At 52.4% G+C, this 25913-nt stretch overlaps 1 protein-coding gene across 1 annotated transcript in view; it reads left to right on the top strand.

Moving 5' to 3' along the window:
* Positions 1-25913, top strand: part of DAAM1 (dishevelled associated activator of morphogenesis 1) — an 83217-nt gene that overhangs the window by 10146 nt on the left and 47158 nt on the right. Inside the window, exons 2-3 of the mRNA XM_084288563.1 lie at positions 3223-3320; positions 22949-23172. Of these exons, the coding sequence (XP_084144689.1) occupies positions 22990-23172 (183 nt within the window). The 5' untranslated portion in view covers positions 3223-3320; positions 22949-22989. The remainder of the gene's footprint in view (positions 1-3222; positions 3321-22948; positions 23173-25913) is intronic.

The raw sequence follows: 25913 nt of genomic DNA, 5'->3' as shown, positions 1-25913 counted from the left end.
CTGGAAAAAATCGATCTCAGGTTGATGCTGACTTACAAACTGGCAGATGAGCTGAAAATGGGGGCTCGGTAAATGGTTCCAGAAGGTGATTTGGAGCTGTGGACGGTGGTTTGAGTCTCGGTAAGCTGCAGTTGCTGCTACAAAAGGCTCTTTAATGTTGAATCTGCCCGGGAAACGGCAGCTTTGGCCGTGGGCATGCGATGGGCTGGCAGCAGGGGCTGTGCTGGTCCCGTGGGTCTGGGCATTGGCGTTGGAAGGGGCTGGTTTGACTGATGTAAGAGCGCACGGAAGTGCTGCAAATGCACAGGAGCCGGGGAAAACGCTTTGTGCTGTGCATAATATGAGAGCTCCTCTTGCCTTTTATTCGAGAAACTGAAAAATTCAAGAGCTCGTCGCTTTGTCAGGAGCGGCGGTGAGCATCCAGCAGCTCTCAGCCTGGCGAGGAGCACGCACCTGGAAGCTGCAGCCAGACGAGTGCTCTCCAGAGCTGACGCTCCCGCAGCGCTGCTGCCAGCCCAGCCCGATAGCCCTCATTTTGTCCACTCCTGCTGCTCCAAAAGAAGTCATTTAGGAGGACGTTTTCCACGAATCGATGAATCCATCCTTGCTTCTGTGCCTGGGAGGTTTAGCTGGCTCCGGATACCGAGCGTCTCCATCCTGAACTGCACCATCCTCTTTGGGGAGCATGGTGAGGGTGTCCAGCACTGCCTGGTCCCTCCAAAATGAGCATCCACCAGCGTGGGCTGAAGGGATCAGGGCGTGTGTAAGTGAAACAGTTTCTCTAGGTATGCGTGTGGAGCTTGAGGAATTTGTCCCTGTGCCAAGCAATTCCTGATGTTACAAGTCTCGGGGAAAGCGAAGCCAAAAATAAAGGGGGGAGGGAGCGGCCGCCTTTTGAAGGAAACCGGGGCGCAGGAATCTCGGTTGCAGGTAAATTTGCCTTTCAGATCTCAGCGTGGCATTTCCTGCCGGGAGGAATTGGAAAATTCCCATTGCACCGCACCACATCCCCTTCCGAAAAATGCTTCTGCGAGCCAGGGTGCGTGCGTCCTTTGAAAGCGATACACGCATGTGTGCTTAAGGAGCCTGCCGTGGGACGTGCCTGGAAGAACAGGGCTCAAAACCACAGGTTTGCTCCGTGTAAAGAAGTCAAAGATAACACCACCATCCCCAAACCCGAGCTTGTTTCTGTTGCCTTATCGGAGCATCGCGATCCAGCGGGGCAGGAGCGGCGGTCACGGGTGGGTTCACCCAGTGGCCAAGCCCCAGGACCTGAGCTTGCTTTGTTCTGCACGCTGTGGCTTTTTGGGGTGTTTCGTTTTGCACAGAGGGGCAGAAGCTCCCTGCCATGTGCAGGAGCTGATTTCTGTGCTCTCCTCGTGCTGCGGTGCTGCTTTGGGCACCTCGGAGCTGGTGAGCCTAGCGCTGCAGGCTGCCCATTGACCCTGGAGCCCTCTGCTCCTCGGTCAGGGGGGTTGCAAGATCATTTTGCAGCTCTTGCAGACCAGAGCTTGCGCTGGGGGGGACCCAGAAATGTTCCCAGAGCCAAAACGCCGCAGCGAGCGGGTGTGCGCGTGGGCTCTGGTTCTGATTTCCTTCGTCGCTGCGGAGAGCAGCCGAGCTGCACACGATGGTTCAGCAGGATGTCCCGTCTTTTGTTCCCCAATATTGGAAAAGTCTGTGTGTGTGTGTGTTTGTGTTTAAAATATATAGGGTTTTAACATCGATGTTTGTCACTTGGGGCGTGGTGCCAGGGAGGGATGCCTGCCTGGTGTGCTGGCGGCCGTGCGATGGTCCTGTCGGTTTGGTGATGCTTGCACTTGGGAAGGAACAAATGCTAGCAGGGAGTGATCCTAAACCTCCTCAAACCGAGCTGGAGAGGCTCTGAGTAAGCTCCTAGCACTGGTGGAGAGACACCGCTGCTGTTGTTTCTACCACAGCCTGGCCCAAACCTTTTAATGCGTGCCCACCGTGTGTTTGCTGTCCCCGTTTTCCATCGTGCGAGCTGGCGGGGGGCATTGAAGGCGATGCAGCTCGTGATACTGGGGTTGGCTGAGGGATCTCAGCAGCTTTCTGCCCATCCTCTGCGCCAGGGTGAGGAGCAAACCCAAGGTCAAAGCGTCGTCGTGCCCGCAGCAAACCGGAGCAGCCGTTTAAAGTTGTCATTTCCAATAATTGCCACCATGGGTTCTCCTCCCCTTCCTCCCCCCGTCCCCGTGTCCCTCCCCACCCACCGCCCAGGGCTGGCGGGATCCGTTCGAGATTTATGTTAAAAGGCGAATTTTATGTACGTAATTAAAACGTGGCATTGCTGGATAGAAAGGGGATTTGGTGCTTAATGCTGCAACTCTTGCTCGCGTGCAAGGGCGAACTGATTGATTACTGAGGTTTGAGATTAAATATTCCCCCGAGCCTCGCTGGTATTTAGCGTGGTGGGGGAGGGCAGAGAGAAAAGGGGAAGGAAAATGAAGTTTTCTCCTCCGAGGCGAGGAGAGCAGGGCGATGGCTGCTGAGCAGATCCCCTTGCCCTGCTCTGGATGCCGTGTCTGCTGTACATGTATAACAGAGGCTCCTGGTGCTGTGCTCGTGGCCCACAATAAATCAGGAGCCTTGCTCTGTGCCCGTGGTGCTGGGCAAGCTGCAGGGGGGCTCTGCGGGTGCCCCGGCACCGCAGCAAGCATCCCATCGCGTCCCAGCACACCACATCCCATCCATGTGCTCCTGCCCCCTCTGCTTCTCCCCGGGAGCACGCCTTATTTACTTCCCTTAATTTCTTTTAATTCAAAAAAAAAAAAAAAAAAAAAGCTCAGTTTTCGGTTTCGATGGCCTTTAGGGGAGGAAAAGCCCAGCGTGCCACTCCCAAAGCGCGTGGTGGGAGCTCTGCTCACACGCCGGAGGAACAACCCCGTGTTTACCCGCTCGGGGAACTTTGCTTTCATTGATGTCTAATTTTAGTTGATGGCAACGGATCCCCCCGGGGTACTGCAGAGGTTTCCTACCGGCGCAGACCTCAAGGAACACGCATGCAAACAAAAAGCACTCGCATTTATTTTTGCGAATTCTTTTGGAAAGGGTGTGACTGATTTTTTTTTTTTGCGAGCCGCGCAGGCACACACGGGCTTTGTTCTGCTGCAGTCTGGCCGGGTCGGGTATTTCAGGTCTTCCAAGATTTAATCAGAATAATTAGTTACTGTCTGTTTATACCTTCTGTTTTTGTTGCAGGGTTTCCAAAGGGCGTATTTATCTTTCAGAGTGCTGCCTGAGTGTCGCTTAATCATTAAGCATCTGATTTCCTCCAAGTTATCTGTCATGCTGCTTATGTAAGTAAATAAAAAAAAGAGGGTGGTGGTGGTGGTGGATTTTGCCTGGAGGGGTGGGTTGGAAAGATTTTCCCCGCTGGTGATTTCCCTGATTTAAGTGTTTGGTTCGCAACCCCTCATGTGATGATCAGAGGACTGCCTGCTTTGATTGGCGCTTAACGACCCAGCCAGCTTAATGAGCTTGCTTTCAGCCAAGCCTTCAGTGTATACCCCTGTAAACTGGCAGGCTCTGTGTTACTCGGGGTCGTTTTGAGGGAGAAAAATGTCTTTGCAGGAATAAAGGGCGTTTGCTTTCCCTTGTACAGTTATGCCTTTGACTCCTTCACTCGGTGGTGTCCCTTATAAAAGTCACAGTTCTGCCTGGAAATGAATTAGTGCTACAAGTTTCCCAGGCCTGGCGATCCAATTGGTTTCCAGCTTTTATTTGCACATAGGGTTTTGGAAGGGAAGACAGTGGGGTATGTATTTCCCCCCTCGCTAATGCAAGAACGACGCAGAAAAACACTGAAAAACAGGAAAAGAGGGCTGGAAAAGCTCACCACGAGACAGGTGTGGTGCTGGGGCCACCCCCGATTCATGCACAGAGCCTAAATGAATGATGTGCCTGTTTCCCTGCAATATTTATCGCTGTGAGAGCAGCCTGTGCAGAGGGGCCAGAGCGATGTTGGCGGTGGCACAGAGGACAATGCATGGGGCTCGATAATTTCGCTCTTTTCCTTGGTTTTGCTTTCTTGGGAAGCCATGCTAGCAGTCAGCAGTCACGATGCTGGCTCGTCAGCTGCCTAATTTATCGCGTCAGATATCCCGTGCACGACCCTCGGGGCCGAGGGTGCGGGGCGTGCGCTGCTCCCGGTGATGGATGCAGTCCCACAGCCTTTTAAACCCCGAAGCCGCCGGCCCATCAGCTCCTCCGCTCGCCCGTGTGATGCAGACCATAAATTTTCTCTGGCCGGCTTCTGTCCTGAGGTCAGTAACTGCAGTTTAATTAGCCCCTGTCGAGGATTACGGATGCGTGGCGTGGCTTCGCTCGCTGCCTTCCCATGCAAGGGAAGAGGCCGCTGCGAGGTGGGGCCGTCAGCATCTGCCTGGCCTCGGTGCCCTCAGAGCTAGGAAAACTTGCTCATGAGCAGGCTGAGCTCAAAGTCCATCTCCTCTCTGCACTAACTCAGGTAAGCTGTAATTCCTGTGGTTATAAGGAAGGCGTTTTTCATGCTGAGGGCAGCAAGGCCCTGGCGCAGGCTGCCCCAAGGAGCTGTGGCTGCCCCATCCCTGGCAGTGCCCAAGGCCAGGCTGGATGGGGCTGGGGGCAGCCTGGGCTGGGGGCAGGGGTTGTGCCCATGGCAAGGGCTGGGATTCGATGGGCTGTGAGGTCCCTGCCAACCCAAACCAGGCTGTGTTTCTGAGATGATCCCAAACTGCTGCACTGGGGCATGAGTTGGGGCCCAGTGCCACAGCAGAGCCAGTGTTGGGGGTAAGCATTTCCATTTCCTTGTCAGCACGGCCACTTTTCTAAGAGAAGTTGTCCCCTCTGACAGCTTTTAACTCATTCTTTGTGTAACATTGGCACAATCCCAGCCCCGGTGGCTGTGGTTTCCCCATCAGAGGTGACAGTGACATTAGAGGTTTCTGCTCCACTCTCGCAACCAGTGCCGCGTTGCTGTTGCCCGCACCCTTTCTGCTCAGGTGAGAAATGTCCAGTGTGATGGCAAAATCCTGAAGGAAAGCTGTCAAAACAGAATTTTTAAGTGATGTTGACCCAACTGGAAAGCCAGTGGAGGGCTCCTCTTCCTGACACCACCTCCTGAAGCACCCATGACGTGCGATGCGTAGCGCTGCCCTTGGCTGCCCAAGGCCAGTGGGGATGGAGGGTCTCTAGCCCCTCTCCATGCTTGCCTGCTTGCTTCACTGTGGCTTTCCCAGGTCTGCTGTGGTGGTGTTTGGGCAGAGGTTGGGCTGAGGGAGAGGTGGGAGGAGGCACAGAGGTGCTGGGAGTGGAGGAAGAGTGGAAACGGGGAGTGAGGAGGGAAGAGAGGTGAGCGGTGCCTTCAAAGTGGGTGCTGGGAGCAAATGGAGGCAACTAGGCTTGTTTATAGTGCTAATGCTCTACAAGCTGCTCTAGATGAGTGAGGCACTCACTAGGGACATAAATTTGGCTATTAAATAGCTTTGGAGCAAATGAGTTCTCTGTGCTGCTCCTTTCCCCTCCATGGAGGGAGTCACCTCCTGTCCCCATCTGTTTTAAGACCCGTCTTTGCCTCAGGACACAGGATATGCAGCTTGGCACCTGTGTGCTTTCAAAATGCCCTTCCAGATGTCCCCAGGCTCCTCGTCACTCCCATCCCTTGATGTCTCCCAGCCTGGCCGCTGCAAGCCTCGGCTGTGGGGACCGACCATGGGTCCCCTCTGAGTGCTGCACGCCAGGCTTGGCGCTCACCACGCGGCACCGTCTGACGCGGGTGCTCTCCAAAACCTTTCATCTCGGTCAAGGAAGGGGAATATTCCCCCCTGTGTCCACCGTGGGGAGGTGGGCTGTGTCCCCCAAATGCGTGCGGGCCGACCGCCAGCCGCTCGCGGATGCGGGGGGAAGGTTTGGGACGAGCACACCCCGATTTCCTCGTAAAACTCCAAACAAGAGGCTTGGCCTGGTTTAGATTTTAAAAATAACTTGCACATTTGGAAGCTAAAGTTTCAGAAGGGCTCCGAATGGGATAATGGCTTTGATCATGGCAGTCTGAGATCAAGGGAGGGCTTTTTAGGCTTGCTGCATCAGATGGAAAATATATTGTGGTGTCTAGACTTTATCATCCTCGAGCAAGGCTTTTTTCTTTTCTGCAGAAAGTCTAATCTAAAGCCCACGTACGCTTGATAGGGCTCCCTTGGAAAGCAGCCTCCTTTGGGGTTTGATTGTGTCCAGAAGCAAGTTGAAAGAGATGGAAATCAGCTTTGGACTTCGAAGGACTTCTGAGGCTCTGGCTTATGGACCCTGCCATTTCTGACAGGGTTCTTGGCACGGGTGGAAGCCGGCGTGGCAGCAGGGGGGAGGTTTGGCTGCAGAATTGGGATCACCTCCTCCCATGGCACTCAGACCAGCGCCTCCCTCAAACGCCTTAGCTCTGGTTGTGTGATAACCACAAACACGTCGGTGTTCAGAAGGAACCTCAGCGTTTCTTGCCGAAGTGTAGAAAATGTAAGCTTTTCTCTTTTCATTTTCTAAGCATTCTGATCAGAGGCAGAGAAATGATTTCCTAAGGTGCTTGGAATAAACCCAAAAGCCTGCCATAAAGGTGAGGACATGTGGCTACGTGCATCCACCGACTCTTCCCAAATGTCCACGTGGCAATCGGGCTCCATCACATTGGAAGAAAGGGGAAGTTTTCCTTTGAAACACTGCATTTTCTGCACGAGGGTCTTGGTTGTGTTTTGGCAAGGTTTGTGTTGCCAAAAAGGCCTCTCCAACCATCCTGGTGCATGCCCCAGCGCACCGTCCCGCTGTGCTGAAACACGTCGTGAGCTGCAAACGTAGCCCCGGGCCCTGACGGAGTCACGGCTTAGCTGTGAGAGCTTCAGCTGGAAGTTTTGGAAAACATTTGGAAATGTTTTGGAAAACATTTGAATTGAGGATGTCATGGCTCCACGTCTGGTTGTTTTCCTTTGCTTTGTCTTTGTGAGAGGGGAGAAGACTGCTGTTGTGTTTCTGTTTTTCCTTTCCATCAATTACTCTTTAGACATATTTATTTCCGAGTATGAATCAGAGCAAATGCCAGCCTGTAAACAGTTTGTGGTATAAAATGGCATTGAAATCGGGATGGAAGGGACCTCGAGAGGTTGCCTCATCCCCACAGCAGGGTCAAGTAAATCTGCTCATTGAACTGGAAGGCGATCATGTTTGTTAGGAGTTGTTTTCTCATAACTTTTTTAAGGAGCAGAGGCAGAAATCTATCAACTTATGCTGTCAGGCTGTGAGAGAGCCCTTCTCAGCTTATTCAAATCATTTGCTGAATGAGTGTTGTTAATGAATGCTGGGTTTGTTCCCAGAGCCACTCAAAGTGATAGTGCAGAGTAACATTTTCTGCCTTGGCGTTTGCCATAATACCACGACTTCCACAGGAAAGGTCTTCTGCATGGAGCCATCCCTTGCTTCTCCCAGTGCCAGGCACAACCAGATCCCAGAAGTACCCCTGGCTGCAGAGCAGTTTTTGCTTATTTTTTTGTGAAATAAACGTGTTCAGAATGAAAGCCATTCTCCAGATGGTAAAAACAACAAGAAAAAATACAACCCCACCACGACAACACCGGGTAGTTTGGGCTGCCCTGGGCTCACATCCCCAGCTGGCTGTGATGCCAAACCCATGGAAATCAATGGCAGCCTCTCCCCTCGACATCTGCAGGCTTTAGATGAAGTTTTCAGTGGTGACAGAGGAGGAGCATCAGGAGAAATCCTTGTCTGCTTTGAAATTGAAAATCAAGCGATGGCTTTCAATTAGTTTCTCATGCATCTTCCTCTGTCCTAGCTTCGTGTCTCAAGTGGTGGATTGAAAAGACAATACCCAAGAGCCCAAGTTTAATCTCTCGCCTTTCAAAGATGCTATAAAGCTCCAGTGGCTCTTTTTTTCCCAGCTTATTGCTTCCAATTTCAGTGAGGAGAGGCTCTGAAAGAGGTTCACCTGTACCCAGCTGCATGCCGGCTTGCTTTCCACCCAGCATTATGTCAGTGTTAATATCCACGTGGCCCAGATGGTGACCGGTTTTCCTTCGTCTCCTACTTTCCCCAACTGGTTTCTAGTAGGTGAAAGCAAAATGTGTCCATCTTTGGCCGTGTGGCAGGCTTGGAGAGCCTACCCCCCTGGTCCATCTGTACATTTAAAGTCAAGATGGCAGGCAGCGTTATTGTTTGGCCAAATGTATGCAGAGATATCACGGCTTAGATTTGTTACAGATGGGTTTCTGGATATAGTGGAAGGCATGCTGCCAGCCCGTTTTATATCCGTGTAAAAGTGATTGGCATCCCTATAAATAAAGCTGCTGTGAGGTTATAAATCTAAATATACTTATTCATCAAATTATTTTTACATCTCAAGTAGGTTGCCATCCTGTTTTTTTTTTTTCATGAGCAAACCATGCTCTTTGCATGTGTGTTACCCACAGCTCCCCAATAAATGATCGAAAACGCAGCTTTGGAGGCTTTGAATGATTTTTTTCCCCTTGGAAATATATGTGTGAGGACTGTCCATGGGTCCTGTGCTGCAGTGGGATGAAGGAGCTTCTTTGAGACATCTGTGGGAATGAGCTGGTCCCAGAGACTGTTGTAGTCAGAGGTCCAGAAGTGGAAATGGCTGTAAATATGGTAATGTCAACTCTCTCTCTTTTGGCTCACAAGTGGGTATGACATTGTAGGGGTGTTTAAGCCCTATGACAAAATAAATACTGTTTGTGTGGTTCACTGGTGCTAGGAAGGAGCCCCCACTAGCATCTCCACCTCGTCCTTGGCTGGGGAGTCCGGCAAAATCTTTATTCCATCGGTGCCATGGGCTGGGCTGCATGGGAACACAGCACATCCAACCTTCCCCACTGTCACCTTGGCTGCAGGAGCATGGGAAAAAGCCCCCCAGATTTGCTCTGGGTGCTGCCATGAGCTGGAGGAGGTGATGAGGAGCAGAGTCGAAGGTCCAGCCCTCACCACCACCCAGCTTGGTCATTGAAAAGGCTTGTGAAAATGCTCTAAGCTGCAACCTTCGGTTCCTTTGTGTTTGTTTTTCTTCTTTCAAAGCATTTGAATATTCAGTCAGTAAGTTATGAAGCACAGAGCACATGTGCCTGAGAGGCAGAATATCAGCTGCCTTGCTTTCTGTGGTAATAAAGTGCATCATTTAAAATTAACCTATGGTTTTAGTGTAGTTTCCTAATGAAAGGAAGCCTTAAAGTCGATCAGTACATCTGCTCCTCCTCCCCCACTGACAATTCATGAAGTCCATTGTTGGGTTTTTTGCTTCCAGATTGATTTTCATCTCCAATATGTGGAGCTGCTACAAGGTTTGTCAAAACAGGGATCGGGCCAGGAGGGTGTTGCGGAGGTTTTTATTAAGGGAAGGGATGCAATGAAAACTCAGTCTGTACTGGCCGCCAGGGAACACACACAAATGTTATGAACATCCAAGCCATAAAGAGTGCTTTTAGTTGGATTTACCACGTTACAGGACACCGGAGGGCCCACGCTGCAGGACTGCACAGACACGTAGGTGTTGCAGGGGGGATGTTTGCCCGAGCGGGTTCTCTGATGCCTAATAAACATAAGTTCATCTTGCAGCCTTAATATAAACGTACTTTATGTTGCTTGGGCTCGCAGACACAAGCCTCCTCTGTGTTAGTTCTGGTATTCATAGTGCTGCTTCCCCCACCAGGTGTGGTTTCCTTAGCGTCGCAGAGTCAATGCAGGCTTGTAGTGACTTTAGAGGCCGGTAACAATATTTGCATTTCTCAACCCTTTTGCTGGAGCTGGTCACAGGTTTGTGTGCCATTTGTCATAGCAGGCAGAGCAGCTGTTGGCAGGAGAGCTTTTTAATACATGCAGTGTTGGACAGATTCACAAAGGATGCTGCGTGTCCTGCATCCCCATTACCTGTGACGCTGTGGAGGCAGGGGAGGACAAGCTGCTGATAGTTGGTGTCCTGAAGGTGGAAGTTGTATGACAATGTTGAAAACAAGTTTTGAAAACCTTGCCATCTTCCATCACTGGAAGGCTTAGCATGGCTGATGAGCAGCAGATGGAGAGGAGGACCTGTCAAGCTTGAGTCCTGTGTCCCAGGGTTGCTTCTGGTGCGTGTCATGGCCACACGGTGTAGGTGAGAGGTTGGGGTGTTGGCTGTGTCCTGGAAGTAGCAGGGATGGCATACAGCTTGGACAGCCCGGCTGGATGAAGATTTGGAAGTGAAATGAACCTCCTTCTTGGTTCAGGTAAGGGCAGAGAGGATGTTGGTCAGCCCTTTTGCACGACTGCTGCCAGCAAACGGGGAGATGGTGGCTTCTGGGAATGCCATCCCCATGGTCCCTGCATCCTCCTGCAGGCCCTGATGCAGCAGGGGAACCCCTGCTTCCCCAAACCAGCAAATGGCTCCATGTTGGCACATCTTACCCAGGCTGTGGCAGCCCTAACGTGGGTGCCCAGAGCAGCTGTAATGTGCTTTGGTAGCCTGGAAGCCACAGTGTGACTGGCTCACTGCTTCTGGGAGCCATCTGCCAGCAGCTGGGTCCTGTGTGGGCGTGTGAGAGAGCCTTGCATCACCTTACATCCCACAGGGAAAAGGGAGAGACCCTCAAAGCCCAGCCACCTGCATCCCTGCAGGGATGCCACAGGGTGTGAGCAGGAATCAGTGCTCACTGTGGTGTTGGTGAGCCGCCAAATGTTTGCTTATCTGCGTGGTTTTTACTGGTAGGTGTCAATACTTTGTTCCACACCTGGGTTTTGCTCTCTGCTTTCCACCACAGCTTGAATTCTTTGCAGTGTTGTTTTGGTTTGTTTCGTTTCGTACCTCATTTTCCTAAATAAGAACACAGCCGATGGTCTGGAGCCCAAGCTAAACCCACCTATTACGCATTACCCGATTAGATGCCGTGGTAATAAGCATTTGAATCTAAAGGTAGATTAGGCAGGGAGCAGTCTCAGGCTGGATTTGCATAGCATTCATTCCTCATCCATGTGACGTGTCCTTAAGACTATTGAAATCTAATAAAGAGTTGGTGGTGTGCTTTGGGTGCTCCTCTTGGGGCAGGGGTTGCTCCCCCCACGAGGCACTCTGCAAAAATTGCCTGTGATTGCCTGGAAGATGGTTTTTCTCCCTTCTGCTGCTGCTCTTACAGCTCGTGTTGCAGTTGATGGGGACAGGCAGCTCTTGCCAACTCTAAAAACCTGCACTAATGGGATTTTGAAAGATTTTGTCTTTAGAGGCAGTTATTTCAGGGTGTGCTGGTTTCCTGTGGCAATCTCTGGCTGTAGCGGAGTGAATCTGGAGTTCGGGTGCCTAAGTCCAATGGGCAACTTCTTCAAGCTCTCATGGTGATGTTACAGCTCTCGTGCTAGAAAACACTGTGAAGATTTATTATCCAAAAGCCATTTAATTTACTTCCCCTGTGGACTGGCACGAGGTAGTGGCTGAGCTCAGGGTAATTTTCTCTCTGAGGTGTGTCATTAGGGTTTGGGGCATCCAAACTGCAGTGTAAAATCGGTGAAGTGGGCCACTGAGGCTGAACACAGAGGAAAACGTGGAGGTGGAGGTAAATATAAGCCTGTTTTGTAGCAGAGGGGTGGACGGAGGCTCTCTGGGCCTTCCCAGCTGGTGCTAGGCCGAGCAGAGAGCAGCAGCACCCAGCCAGGCCCTATGGCGACCTCCATCTCCTGGCCAAGTGTCAAAAACGTTACCTGAGGGTACCTGAGCAGAGATGGTGTCGCTCTGTTGCAGCCCCTGAGCCAGCAAGCAGCGACTCCGCTCGCTTTGCTGGGCCTTTTTGTTATTAGGGCTGTTAATTGTGGTGTGAGCCAGGCGAACGCAGCAAATGGCCGGCTCCTGACCCTTGTGGCGTGGGCATGGTGAAGCTCAGATCAAGGAATAAAGGTTTGTTTGATGGGTTTCAAGCTTGGTTAGACCTGCTGGGCCCTGCTTCGTCATGAGTGGTGTTGTCCAGGCTGTAATAAAAGATCTGGTGAGCCATGAATGCAAAAACACAGCTGGGGAGACCCTTTTTCACTAGAGAGCTGGGTAGATCTGATGTCAGTCAACAGATCGCCCCGAAGCCAGGAATCCTTTCTGAATTTTGAAGCAACGTCCCCAGGCTCCTGATCACCACTGGTACCATGAAGTCTTACCCAGGGGACAGGTGTAGGGATTTCTACAATACCTCTCCACCACCAGGATGTGCCAGAGTGGTGGACTCCAACCCTAAGCGAGAAGGCATCTGCAACGTGGTTTGAAGATGTGTGAGAATGAGCAGAGTGGGGGTGTTGCACCACAGGGCTTCTCTGCAGAGCTGCAGTGGTATTTGCCCAGGCAGGGTGATGGATGAGGGCAGAATGTGATGCTGTGTCCCTTGAGAACTTGGTGATACTGTGGCTTTGTGAGCTTGGGCTCGTGCCTGCGGTGGCGGCTGGAAAGGTTTCTCTGCTCTCGTGGGGTGTCTGGAATGGTGCTGGTCTCAAGAAGGGAACACTGAGTCTTCTGTCTCCAAAAGATGAGATTAAATTAAAAGCTTCAAGCACAGTTATATTCTCTCAGGGTGTCTGAGCTTCATAGGGGTACCCTAGGGTCACTTTTTCAAGCATCTCTTCACAGTTATGAGGCTGTTTGTTTTCCAGATTTAATGAACAGGAAGATCTCTGTGTAAATAACTACAGGAGTGAGAATTTTTGTATTGCAATTTGTGGCGAGTGCAATGTGAAAACCTGCAAAAACAGTAATAATAAGAATAGTACAAAATTCTGTACGTAGCCTTGGCAGGGAGGTGGCTGCTGTCACTGCAATCTTGCACCTTCATTGGGGGGGGGTTCCTTACTGGAAGTGTATGCTCATGAAGAGAAGAGGCTTGGGTTTTAAACAGCATCATTGCATCAAAGAAGCTACAGAGATGAGGCCGACAGGATGTCTGAAGCATTAGCAGCACTGCAGATGCCCCATTTGGACTTGAATGGGGTAAAAACAGATTTGGCTAAAGCAGTGCACAAAAACCCGAAGCCTGTGCACCTACTCAGTGTGTTTAAATTTGGTTTATATCGATGCTGCTGATGCTGATACTTTCCTGGATTAAGCATTAAAATGGCCAGTATTGATTTTTAAATGCATCCCCTTGGGATTTCCACTGGACAGACATTCCCCTCGGGATGCTCTGCAGGGGAAGGGCCATCACCCTGTCCATCCCCAGAGGCAGATGAGTTGGCGGGGTTCGGAGCAAGCCCTTGCTCTTGCAGTCGGTGAGAGGAGGGTACTTAGGCAATTAAAATACTATGCCTTGATTAAGCTGGCTCCTCTGAATTATAAGGGGATGGGCTTGAGCTCTGATGGGAAGCCTGCATCCCTCCTATTCAAAGCGGAGGTTTTGCTGTAATCTAGATTGTATTGCATAAAAAATTCAATCAAGCCTTCCAATTAGACTTGCCTGCTGGTTTTGCCTGCTTTTTTTAACTTTCCTTTTTTAAATGTCTAAATGCAAGCAGCCTTTTAGTGTAATGTGATAAAAATTTCTGCTTTTAGCAACCCGGTTAGGAGCAGACGTAGCGCTGGAGCCCTTCTCATCTCCCCGAGCCATGTCTGTGCAGTTGTGCAGCATCACGTCGTGTCTGATGCGAGCTCACGTATATTATTTCTCAGTGCTCATCTGCTGGAGCAGTGGGAGGTATTAGTGCCGTGCTGCAAGGAGAGTTGCCAGTGGGGAATTTCTGCTCTCAGCCATTTTTATCAAAGAATTCTCGACCCCAAATTCATACTTCAGGGGGAAAAATCACTCTGGATTAATGTCAGTGTTTTAAAATCTTTAAAGGGAAATCCGCAATTCACATGGCTCGTGGCACGTAGGGCAATGGATAGACCTAATGAATCTGTTTGGCTGGCTTTGGGCACTCTCTGGACCAGAAGTTTAATGAACTGCTCGGAGATCTACCTGCCCATCAGGGTCCCTTTCAGTAAGGTCTCCTGTTTGTACCAGCTTCAACCCACTTTCATTTTAAAAGCACAAAAGCCAGCTCGCTGCACACGGCAAGTTGCATAAAAACCAGCAGCTCTAGAAGCCTCACCTTAAGCATGGATAATGCCCAAATCCCCAAACATGACCCAAAATTGGCCAGCGGGGACTTGGCCGGTGGCTCCTCGATTCCTTTGCCGTGGTGCTGGCCCCAGACATTGCTGAGCTGCTGTACTGCAGGCAGGCGTTCGCTGCTGAACGGCTTCAAAAATCCCGTGTGTGGTGCCAAATTAATTAAGAGGCTTAAGAGAGGAAAAACCTGCCTTCCTTCCCCCGTTTTACAGCGGGAGAGCCCGTCTCACCCCAGGGATTACCGCTGAAATGGGGAGCAGTGAAATGGAAAGTTCAGCAGAGAGGCTTTGCATACGATATATCAAAGTCAGAGCCCAAATATTCATTGGAGGAACAGGGCTTGAGGGGGGAGAAGGGAAGGAAAAAAAGGAATTAAAATAAAGCAAGGCTTTTATTGAACTATTGTTCTCCAGGAAAAGGCTAATTGGCAAACAAATATCCTCCAACAGTGGGAAATGCGGCTCCTCTCTCCCCACTTGCCAGGCTGTTCAGCTTTTATTGACAAAAGCTTTGCATCATCAAAGTAAGTGCTTGGAGCCCGCAGTGATCTCAAAAACGCACAGACTTAGATCCACATCCTTTGGGGGTAAACAGAGAAATACTGAGATGGGAGCTCCTCTTCTGGGGGCTGGCTGGAAAGTGGTCCTGCTGTGTCGGGAGCTTTCTGGTCACCGTGATACGCTGGTGTGGGCTTCACATTTCATGTTATCAGCCCCGCGGAGGTGGTTTTTTTAGCTTAGTGCAAGTGTTTTCACTCAAATTTGGGCAAAACCAGGGATGGAGATGCAGCGGGGCTGGATGTCAGCTTGTGACAGCGCTGGGTGCTGAGGATGGAGGTGGGATGAAGCAGCAGCAGGACCTCCTGTTGCCCTGGGTTGCTCAATGGAGCTGTCACATCCCTCTGAGCTGGCTGAGGCATCTTGTGGTGTAATAAGGGGGTTGAAATATATTTCTTCCTCCCGCCACCTGCTTTTATGTTTGCTTCAGCAAAAGAAGGACCAGAGGTCTGCCCGCCTGCTGGAAAAAGGCACATGTGCAGTTTGTGAATTGGGTCGCCTAGCTGCTTAGTGAGTATTGGGAAATATATATATATTTATATAGGCTCCCAAACTGGGTCTTGTCGGGGGTTACACGCCTGTTGTCCTTGTTTCTGAAACAAATGGCATTTGCCCATATTCGTGTATCTGATGGAGCTCCAGTTGGAAGTGGTCTGTGGCCATTTCGAGGACCTGGTGCTGAGCTCACCCCCGGTTACGTTTACCCTTTTAATGGCGAACTTATGACCTCTTTTGGTGTTGCCGTGCCGCCCGCTGTCTGGCTGTCTGGGATACTTCCATCAAGGTTTGTTTTTAATCCTCGAAAACTAAACAAAGTTTTGCTCCAGCAGCGTTTTCCCTGGTTGGACGCATCTGTGCGTTGAGCAGCATCAATCCCTGCAACCACGATGGGGCTGTGCGGGCACCCCTGCAAGCATCCTTGCACCCAACCTCTCCAAAACTCCCATGCCCAAGACAGGGATGTTCCCACAGCATCCAGACCCTTATCTGTATTTCTGCTGGGCTGCCAAAGCAGGCGGTGCTGCTCCTTCAGTTGGAGAGCTTTAAGGCAGATCGTGTCTCGCCCTGCTGTGTGCTTTTCCCCAGAAAAGCTGATTGTGGAGCCCCCGGTGCGTGTGCTTCTGGGCTGGGCGCTCCTCTTTGCTCTCTTGCAGCAGAAGCGACTTGAGCTGTGCCGTGATGCTGCCAGGCAAACGCTCGCATGGAAGCTCGAGTGGAAGCTGCTGCTCCTTTCTCTGAACAGCATCGTCAAGTAGTGTGCAGGCAGAAAAAAAAAAAACAAAAAAACAGGCTTTTCTTGGCGTATTACAAATCTGTGAAACAGGTCACCCATCGCTTCCCTGCCCCTGAACATATAGCTGCGTGCTGGCTCGGTGAATAAACTGGTTTAATTTTTCATGCTGCAATCTGAATTTCACCATCAAGTCCCCGAAATGCCTCTGCGAGCTCATTTGGATGGGAGCAGAGGAAAATGTCTTCTTGCGAGGCAGCAGGCCCAGATGTACGCTCCGTTTTTTGATGAATGCCACAATAAAAGGAAAGAATACAGAAGGCAGTAAACACGTTTTATGCGAGTGCTGTTTTTTTTTTTTTGCAGTGCTGGCAGATGGGACACACAGGGACCAGGCTGGGAGCCTGCAACTGCAGCCGGCTCCTGCCAAAGTCAGAGGCGGCGTGCAGCTATCACGCTGCTATTGTGCAGCAGGAGCGAAATTCGGAGCTGCAACCCCCTCTTTTTTTTTTGGGTCGTGGAGTCCAACAGGATCTCTGGAAAGAGGGAGGATCTGGGATAATTTAGGATTTGGCATATAAATGTAAATCCGCGAAACTGAAGAATTTTGAGATTTGCTTATGCTGGGAATTGCAGCTCTTGTGATTTCACGATGAGTCAGGCTCCTTCTGGCAGCCCATTTTCCCCGACAGCAGCAAGGCCACGTCCAGGTGTGCCTACAAGGCACTCGGAAGCCCCTTTCTGCTCCCAGAGGTGTAGCACTGGCAGCATGGGAGGGCTCCCGAGCTCTGTCTCATGGGAGGATCCAGGGGGGAAAGCCAGTCATCAAATGCTTCAAGGCTTTGGGGCCAAATGCTTTGTGGGTTTAATTATTTTTTTTTCCCCTACACCATCAAACCAGCTCCTGCCGATGCGCACGTATTTTTCCCAAACACAAACATTCCTCTCCTGTGCAGTCTGCGGGTGAAAACGGCGCCGTGCCTGAGAAAGGGGTCTGAGGAAAACGCGCGTGGGAGTTTGTGGCCAAAAAGTCAGCCTGGCTGCTTTTAATAGAAACCACCCGGGCGGCGCTGGGCTGCGTGCTGGAGGTGCTGGGGACGGGCTCCAGTCCTCCGGGCTGCCCGGTGGGAGGGGAGGAGGCTGCCACCGATGCTTCCCGAGCATTGCTTCCCGGGTTTAAAAACAACGCTGATAAATAAATAATAACGCTTGTGCCGCCTGATCAGATGGGCACGGCCTCACACACACGTTTCAGAGGGTTTGATATCAACACCCAACGGGTCGAATTATCGAGCAGAGCCACGCAGGGTGCCGGCTTCCCGGAGTGTGTAAGGTGGAAAATCAGAACTCGTTTTTGGCGTTTCTCAGTGCTGTTGGCACTCAGGGGGGGTCTTGCAACATCGCCCACGGTAGCAGAGCCTTTCCCAGCCACCGCCAGCAAGCGAGGCCGCTGGGCAGTGATGTGGGGATTGTCAGAAAATGCCCATCAGGCAGGAGCACCCTGCGCCACCCGAAACTCCAGGGTGGGGGCAGACGTTTGGCGAGGTGAGAGATGCCGAAATGGGCCCGGGCTCGGCAGAGCCGGCCAGCGAGCGTCACCAGAAAGAGTTTCACCTTGTGAAACGCGCTGAAATACAGCTCCCGGTTGGGAAAGAGCTCGCTCGGGATCTCGTCTCCTCGTTTGGGGAGGGGATGGGAGAGGAGCCAGAAAAGCAGCGAGCTGCTGTTCATGTTTGATGATTTAGCTCCTAGCTGCCGCGTGGGTTTGGGGGCGGGTGCGAAGAGGAGCGGGCACCCTCCTTTGCATGCGTTTGTGCCCTCGCTGGGTATTTTGGTGCTGCCGACCGCAGAGCCGCAGTGCCGGTGCTGGCTTCGAACCAGCTCGCTGGGGCATCGGTGGCGGGCAGGCTCCGGCAGCGCCTTGCTCCACGCAGGCTGATCGAGCTTGCCAAGGAGGCTGCTGAATATGCAAACTGTAATTGCCGTGCTCCTCTCCTTAAAGCGAAGGCGGAAGCGACACCGGGGCCCAATTTTCTCCTAATGACTGATTTCATGGGAGCACTGCTCAAGGCGATGCCGGGGTGGTGTGAGGCACGGGGGGGGGACCTGAAACAGCAGCACGCTCCGGTCGGTCACGGTGGCACTCGTGTCAGGGTCCCAAACGTGGGCTTCAGGGAGCTGTGAGCGTGTCCCAGCCCGGCGTTGTTGCTGCCTCTCTGGCAGCCGTGGCTGCTGCTGTTGTTTTGGGTTGGTGCCCTATTTCCAGAGGAGCATCGCCTGCCCGCACCCACCTTCGTCTCTGGTTTATGGCTGTTTGGCAAAGCAGGGAGCGGTTGCGAGGAGCGCTTGGATCAGCTCCTTCCCGAAGCCTCGTTTCGCCCTTTACGCCTCTTTTAAAAGAAGCTGTGCAACAGCCAGCCCAACAGCATGGGCAGGAGGGGAAGGTGCTGGGATTAAAACACCTCCCTGCCGCTTGGCACCGCGATCACACCGCTCAGCAGGCGTTGCAGAGCCACCGGCAAGGTCACCGCTGGAGTTTCGGAGGAGGAGGGCTGGGATCCCGCCTGCTTCGGCCACAGCCAGGGCCGTGTCCTGCTGCCTCGCCTGCCCTGAGCTGTTATCACGGTCCAAACTCCGTCGTGACGTTTGTGCAGGGTTTTGGCACGCTTCGCAAGGACGAGGTGCCAGCCTCCAGGAAGCGCCCTGCCCTGGAGTCACCTGGTCCTTTGCAGATGTGGCTCCCGAGCAGCCTGCACCAGCAGAAAACAGCACGGGATGGGTGGAAGCTGTCCCTTTACCTGCCCTGTCGCCTTGGGGTGCAGCCAAGGCATCCCCCTGCCCACCTGGAAGGAGCCAGCTACAGACCCCAGGGCAGCTTCCGGAGCTCAGAGACCCCCATCTCCTTACCAGAGGTGTGGGAGGAGAGGTGACCAAGTAACAGGGGCACCACAAGCCAAGGAGAGATGCTCCTGAAGTCATTTTTTACTGGGTGGCGTAGAGACCCCAAAGACCAGATCCCTATTGCAATCACTGCTTTACGACCCCACAGCCAAAAGCTGTCTTAGTTTCAAGAAAAAAAGTCGCTGCTTGGAACACGTCGCTGTGTCAGAGCAAACGTTCTCCTTTTGTCCAGTGTCAGCTCCAAATTTAGCAAATGCTCTTGGCAGCCGTTCCCTCGCAGAGTGTCGGGGTTTCACCCAAGTCATACATGAAGGATTTTCTCCTCCTACACCTGCCGAAGGCTCAGACACCTCCCAAGCTCCACTCCTGTCCTGGGGCACACGTTGCCTCCTGCTCCCCAGCCCCATGATTTTTGTGAACCGACCCCGCAGACAGCTTCTATTTCCCCCCACCCAGGAAATGGGACAGAACTTGAATAAATCTCGTGGAAAGGGGCAGTGTCTTGTGGTGCCAGCCAAAGGGGTTGCCACAGGTACCCCGTTACCTGCCACCAGTGCCTGTGGCTGGGGGAGAGTGGCACGGTTCCCTCGTCTGGTTGCTGGGTGATTCGTTAGCTCAGAGAAGACAAATGCCCTTTATCTCCTCCAGCTTGCCAAAAGCAAATCTCTTGTAATTAATTAGGTTCTGTCCATATCGTTCCCCAACATCATCTGGCCTCCCCCGGGGAGCAAAACCAGCCGTGGGGATGTGATGGAGCGAGCAGGCAGCAGGAATGCAGCGAGAGGGTCCCGCGAGGGGCACGAGCTTGCAGAAAAGCAGCTTCAGCTTGAGCTGACAGCCGTCGGTCGTGCAAGATCCTGGGCAAAACCGGTCTTTGGGAGCCCTCGGGGAGCTGGGGCGATCCCCATCACTTGCACAACTGCAATAGGAATCAGGCTCATCCTTTACAAACCCGCACAAGTGCAGGTTTGCAGGGATGACTTTGGCCCGAGGTGGTGCATGAGAGCCAGGCAGCACGACTGGTCTCCATCCTGCATCCTCCTCTCCCAGTCATTCCTGTCCGAGCTCGTCCCGTGCACATTTCTACCTGTTTCTGGAAAATCAGAGCAGTTTTAGAAACCACTCAGCCCCATCGGTCCTGTCTGGGGGTTTGGGGTTTGGCGAGAAGTTCCCTCGATGACCCTTCCCAGCCTATCTTCCCCGGCTCTGTACATACAGGGGCAATTAAATTTAATTTATTCTGGCCTGCTCAGTAGTAAAGGCCAGAAGGCAGCATTAGATCACAATCTGACTTGAATTTATTGATGTAATTAGTGCTCAAACGTATAGATGGGAGGTGGGAGCAGGCTGTTTAACAAGCGGGGCCGCATGGAACTGGTTCCTTTCCCTTTCCTTACTGCAAGCCACTGGGCTGCAAGAAACTGTCATTTCTTCTCTCCTCGAATAACCCATTTCTGCAGAATTTACAGGGAAAAGAGGAGGCTGTGTATCTGGACTGTGTTCTGAGGCAATCTGCGCTGTCTGCAGCGCTCCCGCCGACCTGCCAGGAAGCAGTTTTGATTTTTATCCATCGCCGTAATGAATATTCATCAGCGTTCTCGAGGTTTCGTGCTATTTGCCTGGTAGCTAACATATTCTTTCCCCAACCATTTTTAGCCTTTGTTGCTAATAACCCACAGCCCACTCAGCCTGCGGAACAGGGCGTTTTTTTTTTTTCTTTTAATTGTTTCGGGATGAAAATGAGGAACCTCAACAGCTCCAGAGCTGGAAGCGGCTCAGAAATACCTCGTCTTGGTTACTACACCACTGTCTGCTTTAGATCCTGAAATAAAACCTTGCCTTTTGCTCTGTCATTCAAGCTCCTCATAAAACACCAACAGAAGGAGGTGTCTGTCCCTGAGGAGCAGGTGTCCTCCTGATAAAAGCTTTCTGTGCATTTTTGCAAGCCCAAATCGGAGCTTGTAGGCAGCAGCAGGTTGCAAGGAGGAGGTTGACGTGGTGCTGAAAAGGGGCTAGAAAATGCCCTGTGGAAGAGGAGGACGGGTCAGTTTGGTCCAGCCCATGAAGCACCCTGGCTGCAGGAGCAGGATTGTGCCCTGATTTGGTAGGAAGACCAAGTAACGAAGCTTTTCACAGATAATCATGTGTGAGTTGGGACCAAGCTCCCATGCAAGGCACAAACAGCCGTGCAGCCGCCTCCCTGCCTTCATTTCCCTCTGTGCTGTGCTGGACCCAAACCTGCAGGGCATTTTTAATTTTCTCCCTGTTGGAGAAAACGTCTCCCTCGTTCTTTGTTTCCCTCCTTCCCCCTAAGAAAGAAACTGCCCACCAGGTGCCAACCCCCTCCCGAAGCCCCGTGGGTGCCAGCGGACTGCTAATGGATTTGCTCTGCTGCTGCCTGCCTGGGAGCTGCCATGCGAGATTTCGTGGCAGCTGAAATTCCTCCAGTGGCTGCATTTTCCCAAATCCGAGGCGCTGGATGTGAAATGAGATTTTGGGCTCGCCGAGAAGGGAGGCCCTGCAGATTGGGCACAGAGATTATCCCCCATGCAGACCGAGCGACTGTTTCCCGTCGCTCCCGCTTCAGCAGATGATTACACCATGTGCTAAAAATATGCGGTCGAAAATAATTTCAAGGGTCAGGTCCTCAGTTAAGGTGATGGGAGCAAAGCCTGAATTTTCTGCGAGGTCTCTTATTTTTGGGAAGGCAGCGTTTGCTGCTCAGGGCTGTGCAAGAGGTGGTGCAGGGTCCCAGCACAGGTCTGATGCCAACCTGCCTCCGGCAGTGGCTCTCCGTGGTGCCCAGCAGCTGTTTTTTTGGGCCATTTGGGTATTTTGACACTTACGTAGTTAGATGGAAATGGGAATTCTTCAGGGAAATGGAGATTTCTGTCGAAATGCTGACCTTTTGTCCAAGTCTCCTTTTAATGTTGTTAGCAAACCCGAGTCATCCATATTTCAACCTCCTGCATTAACTTTGGCAGCGTGCGGCTTTTTGTCCTCTCTCCGAACATCTCAGTGTCTTGCTTCGCAGAGATAAAATATGTGGGTGTTTAATATGTGGATTTAGAAGTCAAATATTTAATTTTTGTAAAAAACAAAACAAAACACACTGTGCTTTGCTGGTTGATTTTTCTCCTTGGGATGTTTCTTTGCTGTCCTCATCCCTCGTAGCCGCTCCTCCCCTTGTATTTTTGACTTTTGTGCTCGATGGCCATGGTTTTGGTGCAGTTTTTGGCTGGTCCTTGTTGTAAGCTGTCGGGCAGGGCACGGGTTGGCATTTCTTTCGGGCTCACTCACTGCTGAACATTCATCCTCCTGCCACGAGCATCGTGCCCGACACGGCCTTGAGAACTGAGCCAAACCGACCCAACCAACGGCGTGAGTAATGTCCCACGCAAGCACTGCGTAGGAAAAGTCTGAGCTACCGGCGCAGTGTGATTTTTATCAGCTCAATCCGCGTCTTGTAAATATTTACCGGAATTCCAGGCAGGGTTTATCTAATTAAAGCCAAGCAAAACTTTCCGTGAAAAAGAGCCGCCCAACCAGCAGCTGCCAGTGGATGTTTAGGGACACGTTTAAGAGCAAACCAGGGGTATATAGGGTATTTTTATGCCTCGCAGCTCAGGGCTTCTTGAGCTGTATAAGGTCTTCGAGCACTGAGCCATTTGCTCTGGGGACCATGTCCCTGGTGCCGCCAAGCACATCCAGCTGCTCTTGGCTGCAGCACCCCAAATCTGCCCCCCCCTGTGACGGGGCTGGACAGGCAGGAGCGGCACAGCACGGGGACATCAGCGGGGATTTGTGCAGGGATTTGCAGGGCTTTGCAGCGGTATCGGGGGATCAGGACCTGTCCTGCTGCGGGGCTGCGAGTGCGGGGACACCGGCGCGTCCCCCTGCCCTGCTGCCCGCTCCGACGGCGTCGGCACAAGGCAAGCAAAGGCATCTTTTGAACTCGTGCGGTCTTCAAGGTTGCCAGGACTGTAAATGTCAAATCTGAGCAGAAATATTTGGCATGTAAACCGTCTCCGTTCTTCCCCTCCGCGCTGAGCGCGTGGGTGGCTCCGATTCCTCCTCCTCCCCGCGGGACGGGAGCGCGGTGCTGCGGGGCAGCTGCCGGAGCCTCCTCTCTCCTCTCTCCCCAGGATCTAGTGCCCAGCAGGGAGGGAAGCGGAGGATTTCGGCCATGGCCCCGAGGAAGAGGAGCGGCCGGGGGATCTCCTTCATCTTCTGCTGCTTTCGCAGCAGCGACCACCCCGAGATCACGTACCGCCTGCGCAATGACAGCAGCTTCGCCCTGCAGACCATGGAGCCCGCACTGCCCATGCCTCCAGTGGAGGAGCTGGATGTCATGTTCACCGAGCTGGTCGTAAGTAGAACACTTTTTCCTTTTTCTTTTTTTCCCCTTTCTTTCTATCTTTCCCAATGAGGACGGGCTTGAGGTTGTGTTTTCGTGTGTGCAAGCTGAGATGCATCAGGGGCTGCTGTTGGGAGCGACATTGTGCTGAACCTTCAGCTCTGCTCCTCTCTGAAGTACTGCCGGATGGTGCTTTCCCTTTCTTGGTGGAAAGCATTGATTTCTTAGACCAGTGTCTGGGGGCTGTTCTGGGTTTGCCTGCCTCTGGGGTCCAGGGTGATGCAGTGTCAGAGCTGGAAAAGCAGCTTGTCCCTTGTAGGTGCAAAGTGGCTTTGCTTGCTGGGCAGTCTGCTTTGCAGGAGTCCTTGGGTATGGTCTAAGTTGATGTTCAGAGAGTCAGGATATTGTTTCTTTGTCCCTCAGTACGAAAACTCTGAAAAAGATGGATCAGAAAAATCAAAAAAGTCAGAAAAAAAAAAAAAGCTGTAATTTCCTCTGTCATTTCCATGTGGCTTGTTGGATGGACCAAAAATGCTCCACTTTGAGTGGGTTCAGCAGTGAAAATGGGGCTTCTCCGTGGTGTTTTGTCATGTAGCAGGAGCTGGGAGGTCACACTTCATGCTATAGCACGTCCCATCGGACACCCAGCAGTGTGGTTTTGGTGATCCACGCTGCTCAGGAGCAGGTTTTGCCCAGATGAAACCTCCACAGGCAATAGGAGAGGACAGGCTGGGACACCCATTGCATGGCATATCCCAGTGGGGATGAGGCATCCCTGCACCACAGCACGTGTTCTTGCAGCAAAATGCTGGAGGGGGGATGATTTTCAAAGCGTCTCCCCCAAATTCAGCAGATGCTTTTCGCACGGGATGCACTGCGGGGCACCGCTGCACATGCAGTGAGGTGGGAGCAGAGCAGCACTGGTGGGGACCAGCTGGACCCGGGCGTGCTGTGGTGTTTCCCTCGCTCCATGCTGCCAAGGTTTTGCTTTTTTTCCCAGCTGTGGGTGAGAAGAAGGCTGGGAGGCAGCTGCTGCTCCAGGATTGGGGTCAGCAGGAGCTGTGCTGGCCCCCCAGGGACCTGAAGCCATTTCGGGAGGGCATGCAGCACGTCCTTGCCACGTTCCTGTGCAAGCAGCTGAAAATCCCGGGTTTCCCCCCCAAAAAATCAAATTTTTGCCTGCGTCAGTGCCGAATGGGAAGGAGAGAGAGGCTGAGATGATCCCTGTGGGGGTAAGAGGCCAGATTTCCCCAAATGGCATTCTGGGGAGAGAAGATGCAAACCCCCTCCCCATTACAACCGGCTCCTTCTTGCTCTCCGTAACCTGTTGGTGCCGGGTATTAAATTTCAGCATTAGCTAAATGGTTTGGAAAGTGTCCCACTGTTTCTGTATAAACCCACTGTGTAACGTTTGGAAGAGAGACAGAGAAAGCACTCAGAGGCGCTGGGCCGAGCTTTCTGCCTGCGGATGGAGCCCGTGCCGGTGGCCCCAGCGCTGCCGGCCCCGTTCACGCTCGAGCAACTGGGACAGGGCGGCTTGTGCCCGCTCTGCGGGACTGGGGCTGCCTCAAAAGGGCTCGGTGGGCTCGGTCACTGGGGTGAGGGAAGTCAAAAAGGGCTGGAGGGGACCTGGAGGCTTTGCCAGCTCGGGTTGGGCCTTGGCCAACTCTTCCCTTGCGGCTTCATTGCGACTTTTCTGCACCACTTGTTCCCTTCAGCCCGGGCTCGGAGAGCTGTGCAGGGAGGATTTCGGTCCTGGGTTTGGTCACCCGTGGGGACAGTCCTCCCACAAAGACCAGTAACTCAGCAAGGTCCCTGCTCTGCGTACCCTAGGCTGCTGTGAGCATCGAAGGGCAAACTCTTTGTTTTTGGAGCCATCCTGCAAAAACTCCTTGGAGCTCTGGGCATTTCGAAGTTTGCCTGCTCATCTGCATCTGCAATTATCCTCATGGAGAGAAATCGTGATTGTCCTGGGCTGGTGACAGAGGATGAGGGCTTGTGCTGCCCAAGGAGCTTGGAACAGCACTCGTGTCCCCAAAGTTAGCTAGAAGCTCGATTTGCTTTCCTACCATGTGTTTATGTCCTGCCCTGTATTCTGTGGACAATGAATTTTAGCTGCTTGTCTTTCACCTTCTGCAGAATAGTTTTGTTTTTATTCTGTGGCCCTGCAAGTGCTTCTCTGAGAGGAGCAACTGGGAAACGTGCCCCGTTTGCAGCCCAGGCAGTGGGGATGGTGTGCCCCATCCCAGCCAGCAACGGGAGCAGGCGGTGGCTTTCCCCTGGCCCCCGAGTGCATGCAAATGCTGTTGCTGTGGTCAGTGAATGATCACTCTTTCCTCCCGGAGCGATCCTTTTCCCTTTCCCTTCCTTCCCCCCACCAGGGTTGAATGGGCTATCGTGGGGGTATTGTCGGGATGTCGCTCAAGCAGGCGCCGGCCCCGTTTGAAAGGTTTCCCTTTGTCCCCTGTCCTGCTGGGGCTCCGGCCAGGCTCAGCCACCCAGGGAGGAGCAGGTGCTGGCAGGGAGGCGCTGACAAAAGCAGAGAAATTCAGCTGGATTTACTGATTTGCAGCCGATTTTGCAGGAATGGGGCTTCACAGCTTTGCACGGCTCTTCCCGCATTGCCACCGCCGCACCCCAGGTTCAGCAGCTCTTGCAGGGCTCGTGCAGCAGCGTGGTACTGGCACATCCCTGGCAGCATCCGCTGGATTTAGGCCATTTCTACACCTCCAGCAGCCAGCAGTCCTCCATCA

Source organism: Netta rufina (assembly GCF_964035555.1).
Source record: "Netta rufina genome assembly, chromosome: 5".
Classification (NCBI taxonomy): Eukaryota; Metazoa; Chordata; class Aves; order Anseriformes; family Anatidae; genus Netta; species Netta rufina.
The sequence above is the reverse complement of the archived record's forward strand: the minus strand, read 5'-3'. Positions and strand labels throughout refer to the sequence as shown.